Here is a 14,435-nt window from a genome sequence, read left to right as displayed (position 1 = left end):
ATATATTTTAAATAACAGTAATTTATATATTATTTCTCTATCAAATTAGGCTCCTGGCATAAAGCCCAACGTTATCACTGATCAAAATATGTCACGCTGACAAGCATTTGGCAAGATTTGAGACAGATACTCAATTTAACAATATGTACAGATGGTCCAAGCGCTGGTTTGCCTTGTGGATTTATAGTAATTTTTAAGTATATAAACAAAAAAGTAATAACTTTTATTTTTGTGCTCATTTGTAATAATTTTAACTGGCAAAAGTTACAGGGTTTTTTGGGGGGTCATTCTAGTATATCACTTGCAGTTCACCTGTTCGTTTATTTAAATATGATTCTACTAATGGGAGAAAACACATCCTCCTAGGACTATGCTGTAATAACACAAAGAATTTTTTTTATTTCTGCTTATCTACTATGTTGATCTCACTCCCTGGATCTTTAAATATGTCATGGGTGTGCTTTTTTTCTTCCATAGTGTATTTAAAACCTTTTCAGTTATAACTCTTCTCCATCCCCCAAGCTTTATGCTCACTCAGATAAAAAGTTACTTCCTCTAAAAAGTAATGCAGGGTAAATATGGATTAAGTCCTTGAGACAAAAATCTAAACTTTATACCAAATCCTGTTATCCAAACTTTTACATTCAAATGAAGCAAGAACAAAATTTATTAATGGAGCTTCTACTAATTTTCATAGTCATGTTAGCCTGGGCTACTTATACAAAAAAATGAGCACATACACACACCCAAAAACAAAGCAAATCTGTCTCCCACCACCCCCCCAAAAATCCTTACTTCGTAAGTTCATAAGGTGGCAAGTTTTACTTCTGAGAGGTAGCACAAACAAGCAAATGAATATTGTACGTGCATTAACTGAGGCACTTGAGATCACCCAATTTAATTTACAGCAAAAACTCTCCAGAATTTCGGTGCTTATGAACAACTATTAGAACAATGGTCTCAATTTACTTTGACAAACTCTTACTCTGACTTCAGTCACCTGACCTTAAACTTAAAAGAAAAACTTATTTCTATCTCAGACAAGTATTTAAACTCTCAAAAGCTAGTAATAAATTAAAAGATCAATGTGGAAAGAAGTATGATTTCTGAAAATTGGGAACACATTTTAGCTCTGTAATTGTGAAATAATGTTAGTGACATGAAAGGGCATTGTTCTATTTAGGGTAATACGTAAAAGGCTTTTGGCTTCATTTTGTGTGCTTAAACAGAATCAGTTTAAGTAGACATGTGATTAAGAACAGTAAAGGATGGTTCCATAACATACATAAAATTCCAAACACTTTGCAAGTGAAAGTTTTCTGAGTTACTAAATGGTAGGGTGATCTCAGTCATAAACGTGGCTTCATATGAAATGTTTTCATTAAAATTTTAAGTTTTCTTTACAATAAGAAAAAACTGGAAAGCACAGCTCCCAAACTAGCTAAGTTAGAAACTGCTAATTTTCTGAATGAAAACACTGTTTTTTTTATTTTTACACCACTGAATTAAAAGAATAGAAAAAGAACTACAGTTGGTATAGAGAACTACCAGGCCATCTAGACAGACATCTGGAGTAACTCTTGGCTACATTTACCATCTTCTGCAACTGCTTGCTTCTGCTTTGTCGTTCATTGACATTTCAACCCTGTCAGCCACTGTATCCTCGGATGCTGGCTGGACGTGGCCCTCCGACTGTCCTCCCGTGTATGTAGGGGTGCTGTACTTTAAAAGGATCGATTTAAATTGCATCAGAGGTGCATCTGTACGAACACCCATTGGGTCAAAATGAGTTCGGCTCACTCGAAAGCCTGCTTGAGAAAGATAGCACAAAAACTTTTTCAACCTGCAGGAAGGAAAGGAAAAAAAAAGGTTCTGTATTTTTATGTAAATCACAATGTCATTAAAATATAACATATACATTTTGCCATTCACTGGTTGTCTTACTTTGGCATATTCATTCCTTTAATGCTGTGTCTGTGGATGTTGTAATAAAAGGGAGGATGTTCAGTACTGACATCAGTCTTTTGCCTTTTGGCTAAAGTTGTGACTGTTTCATTACCTTTTCTTTTTCCTGAAACATACACATACAAAAAATCAGAACACCTTAATAATGACTCTTTTTGGCCTGATATTTTCTATTGTGAAAGATTTAAATATTGATCAATCTTAAAATAATAATTTTTGAGAACCCATAGAGATTAGTCTGATTCTCTTTATATATAAGAACAGCTCAGAGACTTTATTTTTAAAACTTGTATTTTGCTTTATTCTAAGAAGGATTTAAGACACCCCTGCTGAAGGTGAGTGGCCTGGCTGAGGTTACACGACAAACAGGAGTAAAATGATGCTCTTAAATCCAATGCTTATTGCAATGTACCATAATGCCTTTACTCTCCCAACTGAGGATTGGGTAGAATTGTGAATGTTAGCAAATTAGTTGAAGATGCCAACTAAACATGACCATTGGAAGGAGCATTTAGTAGTTATTAAACCATATACTATTAAAAGGAGTTGAAGTTTTCTTGGCTTTGAAGATCAACACTAAAATGTTGAGCAACTAATAAAAAATTGTAATTCTGTCCTTTGTCATTCACTGACATTTCAACCCTGTCAGCCACTGTATCCTCCAATGCTGGCTGGATGTGGGCGTCCGACTGTCCTCCAGTATAGGGGTCATGTCAGCCTGGGCTACTTACACAAAAAATGAGCACTTACACACACTGAAAGCAAAACAAATCTATCCCCTCTCCCCACCAAATCCTCACTTTATAAGGTGGCAAGTTTTACTTCTCACAGGTAGCACAAACAAGCAAAGGAATATTGTACGTGCATTAACTGAAGCACTTGAAATCACCCAATTTAATTTACAGCAAAAACTCTCCTCTTCAGAATTTCAGTGCTTGTGAACAATTATTACAACAATGGTCTCAATTTACTTTGACAAAATCTTATTCTGACTTTAGTCATCTGACCTTAAACTTACAAGAAAAATGTATTTCTATCTCAGGCAAGTATTTAAATTCTCAAAAGCTAGTAATAAAAGATCAATGTGGAAAGAAGTATGATTTCTGAAAATTGGGAACATATTTTAGCTTTGTAATTGTGAAATGACATTAGTGACATGAAAGGGCATTGTTCTGTTCCTCTGTCTTAACACTATCTAGTTCTTTTTATTAGTATTCAAAACACATTTAGAATCGAAGCTTTTATTTATTTTTTTATTTTTTAAAATTCTTTTTAATGTTTGTTTATTTTTGAGACAGAGAGAGACAGAGCATGAACGGGGGAGGGTCAGAGAGAGGGGGAGACAGAATCTGAAACAGGCTCCAGGCTCTGAGCTGTTAGCACAGAACCTGACGCGGGGCTTGAACTCACGGACCGCAAGATCATGACCTGAGCTGAAGTCGGCTGCTTAACCGACTGAGCCACCCAGGCGCCCCTAGAATCTAAGCTTTTAAAGAGCAAAACAAAACCTTAGACATTAAGACACTGACATAAATCTTAAAATCGTTTGGATTCGAATTTGTAATCCCTAATACAACCATATTTTAAAGTGTGCATGCACACATCCCAAATTATAAGAAAGGCTATATAGTAAATTCTTCATGGCTAGAGAACAGGGTCTTATGGTTAATTAATGGAATTGTGATATATGTTGATGAGAAAGTTTAAAAGAATTAGAATAAAACTGAATCTTTATTACTGTATCAAATATAATTTGAGCTTAAGTTTGGTTCACATGGTTCTTCAAGGTCTTCTAGTTCTTTCAAGGGGATCACCATATATTAGAGATGTGAACAAGTACATGTTAATAGAAATTGTGAACTGTGCAAATGCCAGATAAACAAGTTTTACTATAGTTATGTTGTCAGTATAATACGGTAAAGAAGCATTTTAAAGAAGGCCACCAGAGCAATCTCTTCCTGCCCTTCTAACTGCGTTTTTGCACTAATACATACATATTTACATATATACACACACGGACATATACATACCTTGTGCAATGTAGTTATCTGGTGTGGTATCATCTGTAGTTTTAATAAACACACCACATTCTTCTAAAATAAAAACATGGGAATAACAAAATATTTTACAGAATGACCTTAAGCAACAATTCAAACTTTAAATAAAAGCTTACGAAATTCTACACACACTGCTTTTATGAAATACGAGATTCTGTGGTAAAAACAGGCTACAAGGTTTACATTTTTAACTGCCTAACAATAGCTGCTGCTTTTAATGACTTAACTAGAATGTCTAATAGGCCCACCCTTGTATCAACAGCCAGATAAAACTACAAAAGTCTATTTTATACCAAAGAGAAAATAAAGGACAAAAAACAGTTGTAATGAGTGAAAGTGTACAGCTTCTGTGTCTCAATGGATATTACGAAAATTTTCGACCACACTATTCTCAGAATTACCTAAGGTTTCTCTCTCTACAAAGCAGGTATAGGATAATAAAACCACAACAGACGTTTAGTTCTTTTAGTCTACTAAAACTAGAAAAAAATATATGTATATTTTAATAAAATTGTTACTCATTTCAGGCCCTAAATGTAAATGTCACCTTGCTTGAGATTTGAAGGCGTAGGAACTGAAAACTGACTTTGAGGAGTACACTCTGATTCAAAGATTAATGTCTTTATTAGGGTCTGAATGTCATCTAAACCATGGTGAAGAGATTCAAATAGCATTCTTTTGAGGAATCCAGTATTGAAAAGGGAACTTGACCTGGAAAAGAAAAAAAAAAAAATACAGAGAACTGGGTTTGAGAAAGGTCTATTAAAAATAAAAGTCTCAGGGTACCTGGGTGGTTCAGTTGGCTAAGCACTTGACTCTTGATTTTGGCTCAGGGCATGATCTCATGGTTCGTGAATTTGAGCCCCCATCAGGCTCTGCACATTGAGTGCAGAGCCTGCTTGGGCCTGCTTGGTATCCTCTCTTCCTCTCTGCCTTCCACCACACATGTTCTCTCTCAAAATAAATAAATAAACTTAAAAAAAAAAGTCTCCATAATTTAATCACAACTAACTTAATTTATAGGATGGAGTAAATGCTGAAATTAAAGAATTTATGATTTATTTTAATGTTTACTTTTGAGAGGGGGACAGGGGCAGAGAGAGGGAGACACAGAATCTGAAGTAGGGTAGGCTCCAGGCGCTGAGCTGTCAGCACAGCCCAATGAGGGGCTTGAGCTCACGAACCATGAGATCATGACCTGAGCCGAAGTTGGATGCTTAACCAACTGAGCCACCCAGGCATCCCAAGAATTTATGGTTTAATTTAAAATTACTTTCTATTTGCCCACACCTTTTATCATGTTATTTCTCTAAGTTAGTGGGATTAGTTGTGGAAATTTCACTCACAGTAAATCAACAAAGAATTTATTGAGCCCTCAGGTAAGGTGTGTAAGACTACTAGCCCTGTGGTACATACGGGTGTGGAAGATACACCAAAGTATAAAAGACAGGGTTTACCCTATAAAAGCCTATAAATCTAGATAGGACCTAGACAGGCGCACAGTGTGAAACATAAGTTTTCATAATGCATATTCTTGTCAGTAAGTCTTAATCCACCTTGTGTATGGTAAAGTGGGGTGGGACAGAAGTAGGTATAGGAGAATTACAGTGGTGATGGTGATTCAGTTAAAAAATGGCACAAGGGTAAGTCTCATCGACTTTCCATTTAATTTGAGAATGACCGGTATAATGGACAGAATATGAAATTCCAAGTCAGATAAACCTGAATTCACATGCTGGCTCCACCACTTACTATCTATGTAATCTTGAGTGATTACTGCTTTTGAGTCTCTTATTCTTCATCACAAAATAGAAAATAAAACTTTTCAGTCTTGTTATGGGAATTAATGAGATCCTAAGTATATCCTCAATGAATGACAGCTATTACTATTTGGTTAGCAAATACATATGAAAAGATGTATGACTTTAAAGTGTCAAATGAATGATCGATGTGAGATTTACTAAAATGGGATTTAGAAATTTTGGGTGAAACACTGGAAACTTCAAAGAGGACACAATTTGAACTGGATCTGGGGAAAGGGGAAGAGACTGTGCATGAGAGTAAAGACATGAACAATGGCTCTGAGTGAGGAAATCTTTGCAGGTGAGTCCCATCTAAACAGCTTTACCTAAAACAAAAGCATGTACTTTCACATGTCCTTCTCACTTAAAACTAATTTCTTGAAGACTTCTTATATCAAGTTGACTCTTCTATAAGAAGTTACGGTGATCATTTCATAATCACATCCTAGTTCTGCAAACTGTCAGCTGAAAAAAGCCTCATTCTTACTAATTCAGAAATGAATGATCTAGTTTGCAGATCTGCCAGGCTCTTTTTGATCTCACCATCTCTTAGCAGTGTCACAAACTTGTGAGAATAATGGTATAGAAAAATCTGAAAACAGAAAACACTTTAGGTTCATAGGGGTAGAAGAATTATAATTATTTACCTAGACTTAAAAAAAAATTAAATTGAAATTTGTTCTTTTACCACACATAATAAATCAATACGTAAATCAATTTTGAATACTGGCCTTCCTTAACATAATTCCTATGATGGAATTATGTCTCGATAAACCCATTACAAGCTGAAAATGCATGTACTAGAACTAACCTCCCGAACATCATAGCATAACCTAACTACCTTAAACATTCTCAGAACACTTAAATTAGTTAACAGTTGGGCAAAAAATATCCAGCACAATGTCTATTTTATAAAGTGTTGATTATTTCATATGATTTATTGATTATATTGAAAGTGGAAAAACTGAATGGTTGTTAAGTGTACTGGTTGTTGATCCTCATGATCGTCTGCCTGGCTGGGAGCTGTGACTTAATGCTACTTGCCAGCATCATGAGAGAGGACCCGTATTGCATATTGCTAGCATGGGAAAAGATTAAAATGCAAAATTTGAAATACACTTTCTATTGAATGTGTATCGCTTTTGCACCACTATAGAGTCAAAAAATCCTAAGTCAGGAACCATCTGTATATTCTTAGCTTAAGCACATACCATAGAGGTCCAAGTTCTATTGCTGTCTTTCCAGGCATGCTTCCATGACAGTTACAGGGCAGCTGTCTATATGGGTTTTCTGTGAAAATATAAAAAGAGAACTCAAAGGAGAAATGACAATGTAAATAGTAATTGTTAATAATAATTTGCAGCTACTATATAATGAGGATCTACTATGTGCCAGGTATTATGCTAAGTATTTTATATGCATTTAAAAAATTTAATCCTTACAACTCTTTGAAGTAGGTACTGTTAAAATCTCAATTATCCAGATCAGAGAATTAAAACTTGAGAGGTCATAGAAATCCAGGTCAAATGGCTTATTAGAGGCAAAACTTCTACTAGGGTTTAGTCACTATGCTACATGAAACAATTTAAGTAGGAGAAAGTCTAGAAGTCCACAAGATACTCATTTAAAATCAACTGATTGGGGTATAAATTATATGCAATAAAATTTATACGTGTTATGTGAAAAGGTTGAGTTTTAATAAATGTAACCAACATCCCATCAAAATAAAGACCTTTCTCATTAGTTACTTAATGCATTTGGAAAGAAAACAAATTACTCCTTAGGCTTGATTCATATTCAGCCCCCCCAAATAGGTTAGAAGAATCTTAATTCAGTTTAAAGAACAGTGTGAGACCTTATAATCACAAGGAAATTGGGGAAATACTAGCATTATTCTTAGTTTCCAAAAATGGGGCAATATTTTACTATGGACTATTCAGTTCACTTAAGCCCCAGAATAGTCATTTTAAATCAGACTCTCTCCAACTGACTTCCCCCAGGGCATTCCTAGGTTATCATCCACTTTCTTGGAATGGCCTGATCTGATCAATCAGTTCTAGATATATTCAGAACTCAGAATTACTTGGTAGGGCCATAGGTCTATAGCCCATTGCTATCCAACATCACTGTTATTCAACGTAATTAAATGCCATAATGCACAGATACGAGATCTTATTTTAGATTTACTTAAAGGCTTCTTCCCTCGCTGTTTCTACTAGATCGACTTTTCAGTATTATTGAACTCTAAGCCTTATCATCAACATTAGATTTGTTGAGAACTATGTTCCAACGTTATATGAATATACTCAAGAAGTCTTTCCTGGAACCATTAAATAACTAAACTACAAAACTATAGGCAGTATTATCCAAATTAGGGTAATTTATATTTACAGTTCTTTCAGTTATACCCACTTACCACAGGCAGGCGGCAGCACACACATGAATTATTAGTCAGTTTGTTTCTTGATGCATCTACAAAATGCTCCCATCATACCAACCTATGTCTTTTCCCAAGCCCCTTACCTAGGATTTCTAAGGGCTAGGTCAGCAATAGCAAATTCCCTCTTTGACAGGTCAGGGCTATCGTTTCAAGTTACTAGTAGCAAAAAACGAAGGAATAAAGAAAGAAAACTAGTTCTGTCCAGGTCATTGGTATATAGGCTGTGAAGACAATTCTAGATGAGGAATTAAAAATATTCGGAGACTTCTATTTAAATGCAATGGATTAAACATGTACTTTATCTCTGCTGTCTCCTAAAGCATTATTAAAATGAGAACAAAGGAATAAAAATCAAACCAAACGATAAATAAATTGGGAGGAGGTAACAAGATGATGAGAGAGGTCAGTAAAATTTTAGAAGTGGAAATAAGGTACACAAGGGGATAACTGATTTAGCAGGCCAGAGAATGCTAAAGCCTAAGCCTGAAATGGGCAGACAGGCTACCAACAAAACAGCAAGCCCACTAGTGTTGTGTGGCTCCAGAAAGAGCTGAGAATTGAAGGTACTGATCATCTCGAAAGATGGGTATAGGGTTGGTACTGCAAAAAAGAGGTCTAGCTAAAAATTTTGAAGGGGTTCAATTAAGACCCCTAGATTTCCTTCTCTAATACCCACAACCAGGCTCTGTGCTTCCTCGTTCCAAAAGATGAAGTTAATCTTGGGTAAGGCTGAACCATTGGAGGATCTGGAACCAGGGGCAGCAGTCACAGTTGAGAATAAGGAGGTTTAGGAAAAGAGGCATTAAGTAAAAGACATCATAAATGTAAGATCTTCCAAGTCTCCTTTCCCCAACATGGCTCCTAGAAGGCTGGTGGAAGATTCAAAGATTTTTCTAGAAAAAATTACCAATCCAAGAAAAAAGACTGAATACGTATTATTCATGGTCATTTGGGGGGTCCCCTAGTGACAAGACAAACTGGTGCCTTCTCATTACATACGGTAAAATCCATCAGTTTACAACCCCTGACTCCAGTGCTTCCAAACAACTTTCAGTGAGCACCAAGACCATCAGACATTTGAGATCTACCACGACAGAGAACCAAATTACAATACAGAAAAATAGGGAACAGAACAACAAAATAACAGCAACAATTATACAAAACTAAAAAATCTATCCTCCCCTAAATATAAAATATACTCAACTATAACCAATATTCTTAGCACAGATTAGATGGGCAGAAGGCTACCAACAAAACAGCAAGACCGCTAGTGTTGTGGGACTCCAGAAAGAGCTGAGAATTGAAGGTACTGATCATCTCGAAAGATGGGTAGAGGGTTGGTACTGCAAAAAAGAGGTCTAGCTAAAAATTTTGAAGGGGTTCAATTAAGACCCCTAGATTTCCTTCTCTAATACCCACAACCAGGCTCTGTGTTTCCTCATTCCAAAAGATGAAGTTAATCTTGGATAAGGCTGAACCAAGATTCTTGTGAAATAAGAATAGGACACTATTAAAAAAGAAATAATAAGAAAATATGAAGTAACTTAAAAAAAGACAAAATATGACAAAAATTTAAAAAGAAGAGTTGGAAAATAACAATCAGGGATAGCTATAAAGGAGAACTAAATGCCAAAGAAATGAATAGGATTATTAAAATAAAACAGAGGATCAATCTAGAAGATCCAATATATAGCTAAAATTATTTCCTGGAAGACAGAAAAGAGACTTTGAGAAGAAAATTATCGAGAAAAAATAACACAAAAATAGACACATAGATCAATGGAACAAAATAGAGTCCAGAAATAAACTCACAATTACATGGTCAATCTATGACAAAGGAGGCAAGAATATACAATGGGAAAAAGACAGTCTTTTCAAAAAATGGTGCTGGAAAAACTTGACATCTATATGTAGAAGAATGAGACTGAACCACCTTCTTACACCATACACAAAAATAAACACAAAACGGATTAAAGACTTAAATGTGAGACCTGAAACCATCTCTTCTAGAAGACCGCACAGGCAGTAATTTCTCTGACATTAGCTGTAGCAACATTTTTCTAGATATATCTCCTGAGACAAGGAAAACAAAAGCAAAAATAAACTATTAGGACTACATCAAAATAAAAAGCTTTGCATAGCGAAGGAAACAACGAACAAAAAAATTCAGCCTACTGAATTAGAGAAATATTTACAAATGATATATCCAATAAAGGGTTAATATCCAATATACAGACAGAACTTCTACAACTCAACACCGAAAAAAACCAATCTGAATAAAAAATGGGCAGAAGACCTGAATAGACGTTTTTCCAAGAGGACATACAAGTGGCCCACAGACACATGAAAAGATATTCAACATCACTAATCATCAGGGAAACAAATCAAAACCATAATGAGATATCACCTTACACCTGTCAGAATGACTAAACTCAAAAAGACAAGAAATAATAAGTAAACTGGTATAGTCACTCTGGAAAACAGTATGGGAGTTCCCCCCCAAATTAAAAGTAGAATAACTATATGCTCCAATAATTCCACTACTAGGTATTTACTGAAAGAATACAAAATCACTAATTCGAAAGGATATATGCATCTCTCTGTTTACTGCAGCATTATTTACAATAGCCAAATTTACAAATAGCCAAATTATGGAGATATATGTACATCTCCATATCTCCACACACAATGGAACATTACACAGCCATAAAAAGGACAACATTGTAGCATTTGAGACAACCTGGATGGACCTAGAGTGTGTTATGCTAAATGAAGTAAGTCAGACTGAGAAAGACAAATGATTCCACTCACAAGTGGAATCTAAAAAAAGCCCCAGAAATGAATAAACAAACAAAAAGCAGAGTCAGACCTATAAATACAGAGAAAATCTGATGGTTGCTAGAGGGGAGGGGATGGGAGGCTGGGCCAAATGGGTGAAGGCGAAAGGGAAATACAGGCCTCCAGGCCTCCAGGCCTCCAGTTATGGAATGAATAAGTCAAGGGAATAAAAGACACAGCATAAGGAACACAATCAATGATACTGTAATGGTGATGTACTGGAATAGATGGTAGCTATATTTGTGGCATAATGTATAAATTTGTCAAATCACTAAGTTGTACACCTAAAGCTAATGTAGCATTGTATGTCAACTATACTCAAAAAAGAAAAAGTAAATTAAAAAAAAAAGAAAATGTGGTACATATATAATAGAATATTATTCAGCCACAAAAAAAGATTAAAATCCTGCAATTTGTGACGTGAATGAATCTTAAGGGCATTATGCTGAAAGAAATCAAACAGAAATACTTTATGATCTCATTTATATGTGATATCTAAAAATGCTGAACTCCAAAAAAAGAGTAGACTGGTGTTTGCCAAGACCTGGGGGCAGGGGAAATGAAGAGATGTTGGTAAGAGGCTGCAAACTTTCAGTTATAAAGAGAAGAAGTTCTGGGGATCTAATGTACAGTGTGGTGACTGTAATTAACAATGCTATACTATATAACTGAAATTTGCTAAGAGAGTAGATCTTAAATGTTCTCATCACACACACACACACACAAAGGTAACTGTGAGGTGATGAAAGTGTTAACTAATCTTATTGTGGTAATCAGTTCACTATATATGTATATAAAATCAATGATACACATTGTACATCTTAAAGTGACACAGCTTTTGTTAATTGTATCTGGATAAAGTTGGAAAAAATGTAAGTTCGAAAGGAAGGACCTCACCTATGAAAAGAAAAGAAAGAAAGAAAAGAGAACAGAAAAGAGTCGCCTGGGTGGCTCAGTCAGTTAAGTGTCTGACTCTTGATTTCGGCTCAGGTCATGATCTCACAGTTCATGGAATCAAGTCCTGTGTCAGGCTCTGCACTAACAGCATGGTACCTATTTGGGATTCTCTCTCTGTCCCTCTCCTGCTCACGAGCATATGTGCTCTCTTGCTCTCTCTTGCTCTCTCTCTCTCTCTCTCTCTCTCTCAAAAATAACTAAATAAATGTTTAAAAGAGAGAAGAAAAGAAATATTCCAGGGCTGGGAAGATGGTAGATAGAGTAGGAGGGATGTTAAGCTCACCTCGTCCCATGGCTACAACTAGATAACAGTTACATCATAAATAACCCAGAAAATGACCTGAAGACTGGAAAAACAAACTCCACCACTAAAGGCAGAGAAGAGACCACACTGAAGAGGGTAGGAAGGGCAGAAATGCAGTGAGGAGCAAAACCGTGTCACCATCTGCCATGGGGAGAGGAACAGATGATTACACCTGGAAGGAAGCTCACTCAATGAAGACAGATAACCATAACATTTGGCTTTGAATTTCATCAGTTCTTAAAACCAATAGTACTTAAAGCCCAGAATTTTAAAAATCAGTGGACTTGGTTCTGGGAGAGCCTGGAGGGCAACAGGAAGTGGAGTCCCCGCCCTTAAAGAGAGCATGGAGCCCTTAAAAAGGAGCCCTGTCCTTAAAAAAAGCCCATGGAGATTCAGTGTAGAAACAGCAATTTGAAAATGCCTGGGACATGGGGGAGGGAGAGTTGTTTACTCATTTTGGATCATGTTCTGGAGGGGAAGGGATTGCCAAGGGACTTCTCTAGGGTCAAAAGAGCTGTCAGGCACAATCTCCCTGTCCCACCCCCAGCATAAACACATGGCTATGTGGAAACCAGTGACATTCACTACATAACTTGCTTACACCACACCACGACCCCTCCAGCCGGACCTGCCTCAGTCCCAGGGCTGCAAGTACCCTCCCCTAGAAGACTTGTACAAACCTTGCAATACTAGGTCTCCTGACCCATATGTTTTGTGTGGCCTCAGTCTCAGTGGCAGTGGCTACACAGGCTTTTTGGAAGCCTCGTGTACCTTGTTAAAATTGTGCGCTCCACCCATACATCCCTGGGTCCCTGCAGGTCTCATTTTGCAAACAGACTGCCGTGCACCTTGTTAAAACTGCACACCCCATCCTGGGGACCAAACACTGCCCATAACAGGCAAATAGAGACTCATTGGACAACTGGACTCAAGAGAAAAGCAGCCAGGACACAACAGCAGGGTGTGTTAACACACAGAAGACATGCCTGAAGCACCAGGCCCTGGTGAAGGGGGCATTACACTGCAGGGCACTACAGGACCTTTTCCTCATAAGGCCATTACTTTCAAGAGCAGGAGATGTAGCTGACCTTCCTAACACATAGACACAGAGACAAAACAAGGAGACAGAGGAATATGTCCCAAATCAAAGGATAGGACAAAACCACAGCAAGAGATCTACACAAAACAGATGGAAGTAATATTCTTAAAAGAGAATTAAAAATAATGATCATAAAGATAGTCACTTGTCTTGAAAAAACAGCAAAGGACATCAGTGAGACCCTTAACAAAGAGATAAAAAAGAACCAATCAGATATGAAGAACACAATAAATGGCATAAAAAATATACTAGATGGCTAAAGTAAGCAAAGGAACAAATTAGCAATCTGGAAAATAGTGATGGAAAGTAATCAAGCTCAACTGATGAGAGAAAAATAATTCTGCAAAATGAGAATAGACTTAGGGAACTTAGCAACTCCATCAAGCACAACAGCATTCACATCATAGGGATCCCAGAAGAAGAGGAGAAAAAGGGGCAGAAAATTTATTTGAAGAAAAAATAGTGGAAAACTTCCCTAATCTGTGGAAAGAAGACAGATATCCAGATTCAGGTGGAACAGAGATCCCCCAACAAAATCAACCCAAGGAGGTACATGAATACACACAGTAATTTAAATGGCAAAAAGTAGTGATAAAGAGAGAATTTTTAAAGTATCATGAGCAAAGAAGAAAGTTACATACAAAGGAAACCCCATAAACCTATCAGTGGCTTTTTCAGCAGAAACTTTGCAGACCAAAAGGGAGTGGAATGACCTATTTCACGTGCTGAAAGGAGCAGCACCTGTGTGACTCAGTCAGTGGCTCTTGATTTCAGCTCAGGTCATGATCACATGGTTCATGAGATGGAGCCCTGCACTGGGCTCTGCAAAGACAGCATGGAGTCTGCATGGGATTCTTTCTCTCCCTCTCTCTGCCCCTCCCCTGACTGTGCTCTCTCCGTCTCTCTCAAAATAAATAAACTTAAAACACACACACACACACACACACACACACACACACACACACACACACAC

General features: G+C 36.8%; 1 protein-coding gene and 1 long non-coding RNA gene across 5 annotated transcripts in view; both read right to left on the bottom strand.

Annotated features, from left to right (window-relative positions):
* Positions 1 to 643: 643 nt before the first annotated feature.
* The window catches only part of TRMT1L (tRNA methyltransferase 1 like), a 40,609-nt gene continuing 26,817 nt past the window's right edge, over positions 644 to 14,435 (bottom strand). For 3 of the 4 annotated variants that reach the window (XM_049634073.1, XM_049634075.1, XM_049634076.1), the window contains 5 exons: positions 7,036 to 7,114; positions 4,570 to 4,733; positions 3,996 to 4,058; positions 1,945 to 2,071; positions 644 to 1,843 (listed from right to left, as the gene is read on the bottom strand). In XM_049634073.1, coding sequence (XP_049490030.1) covers positions 1,591 to 1,843; positions 1,945 to 2,071; positions 3,996 to 4,058; positions 4,570 to 4,733; positions 7,036 to 7,114 — 686 coding nt within the window. In that variant the 3' untranslated portion in view covers positions 644 to 1,590. The remainder of the gene's footprint in view (positions 1,844 to 1,944; positions 2,072 to 3,995; positions 4,059 to 4,569; positions 4,734 to 7,035; positions 7,115 to 14,435) is intronic. The other variant, XM_049634074.1, reaches the window with a different exon arrangement.
* LOC125925225 (uncharacterized) overlaps positions 13,535 to 14,435 on the bottom strand; it is a 7,309-nt gene continuing 6,408 nt past the window's right edge. The window contains exon 2 of the long non-coding RNA XR_007458738.1: positions 13,535 to 14,381. This is a non-coding gene — a long non-coding RNA (uncharacterized LOC125925225). The remainder of the gene's footprint in view (positions 14,382 to 14,435) is intronic.

Source organism: Panthera uncia, chromosome F1 (assembly GCF_023721935.1).
Source record: "Panthera uncia isolate 11264 chromosome F1, Puncia_PCG_1.0, whole genome shotgun sequence".
NCBI classification, from domain to species: domain Eukaryota; kingdom Metazoa; phylum Chordata; class Mammalia; order Carnivora; family Felidae; genus Panthera; species Panthera uncia.
The sequence above is the reverse complement of the archived record's forward strand: the minus strand, read 5'-3'. Positions and strand labels throughout refer to the sequence as shown.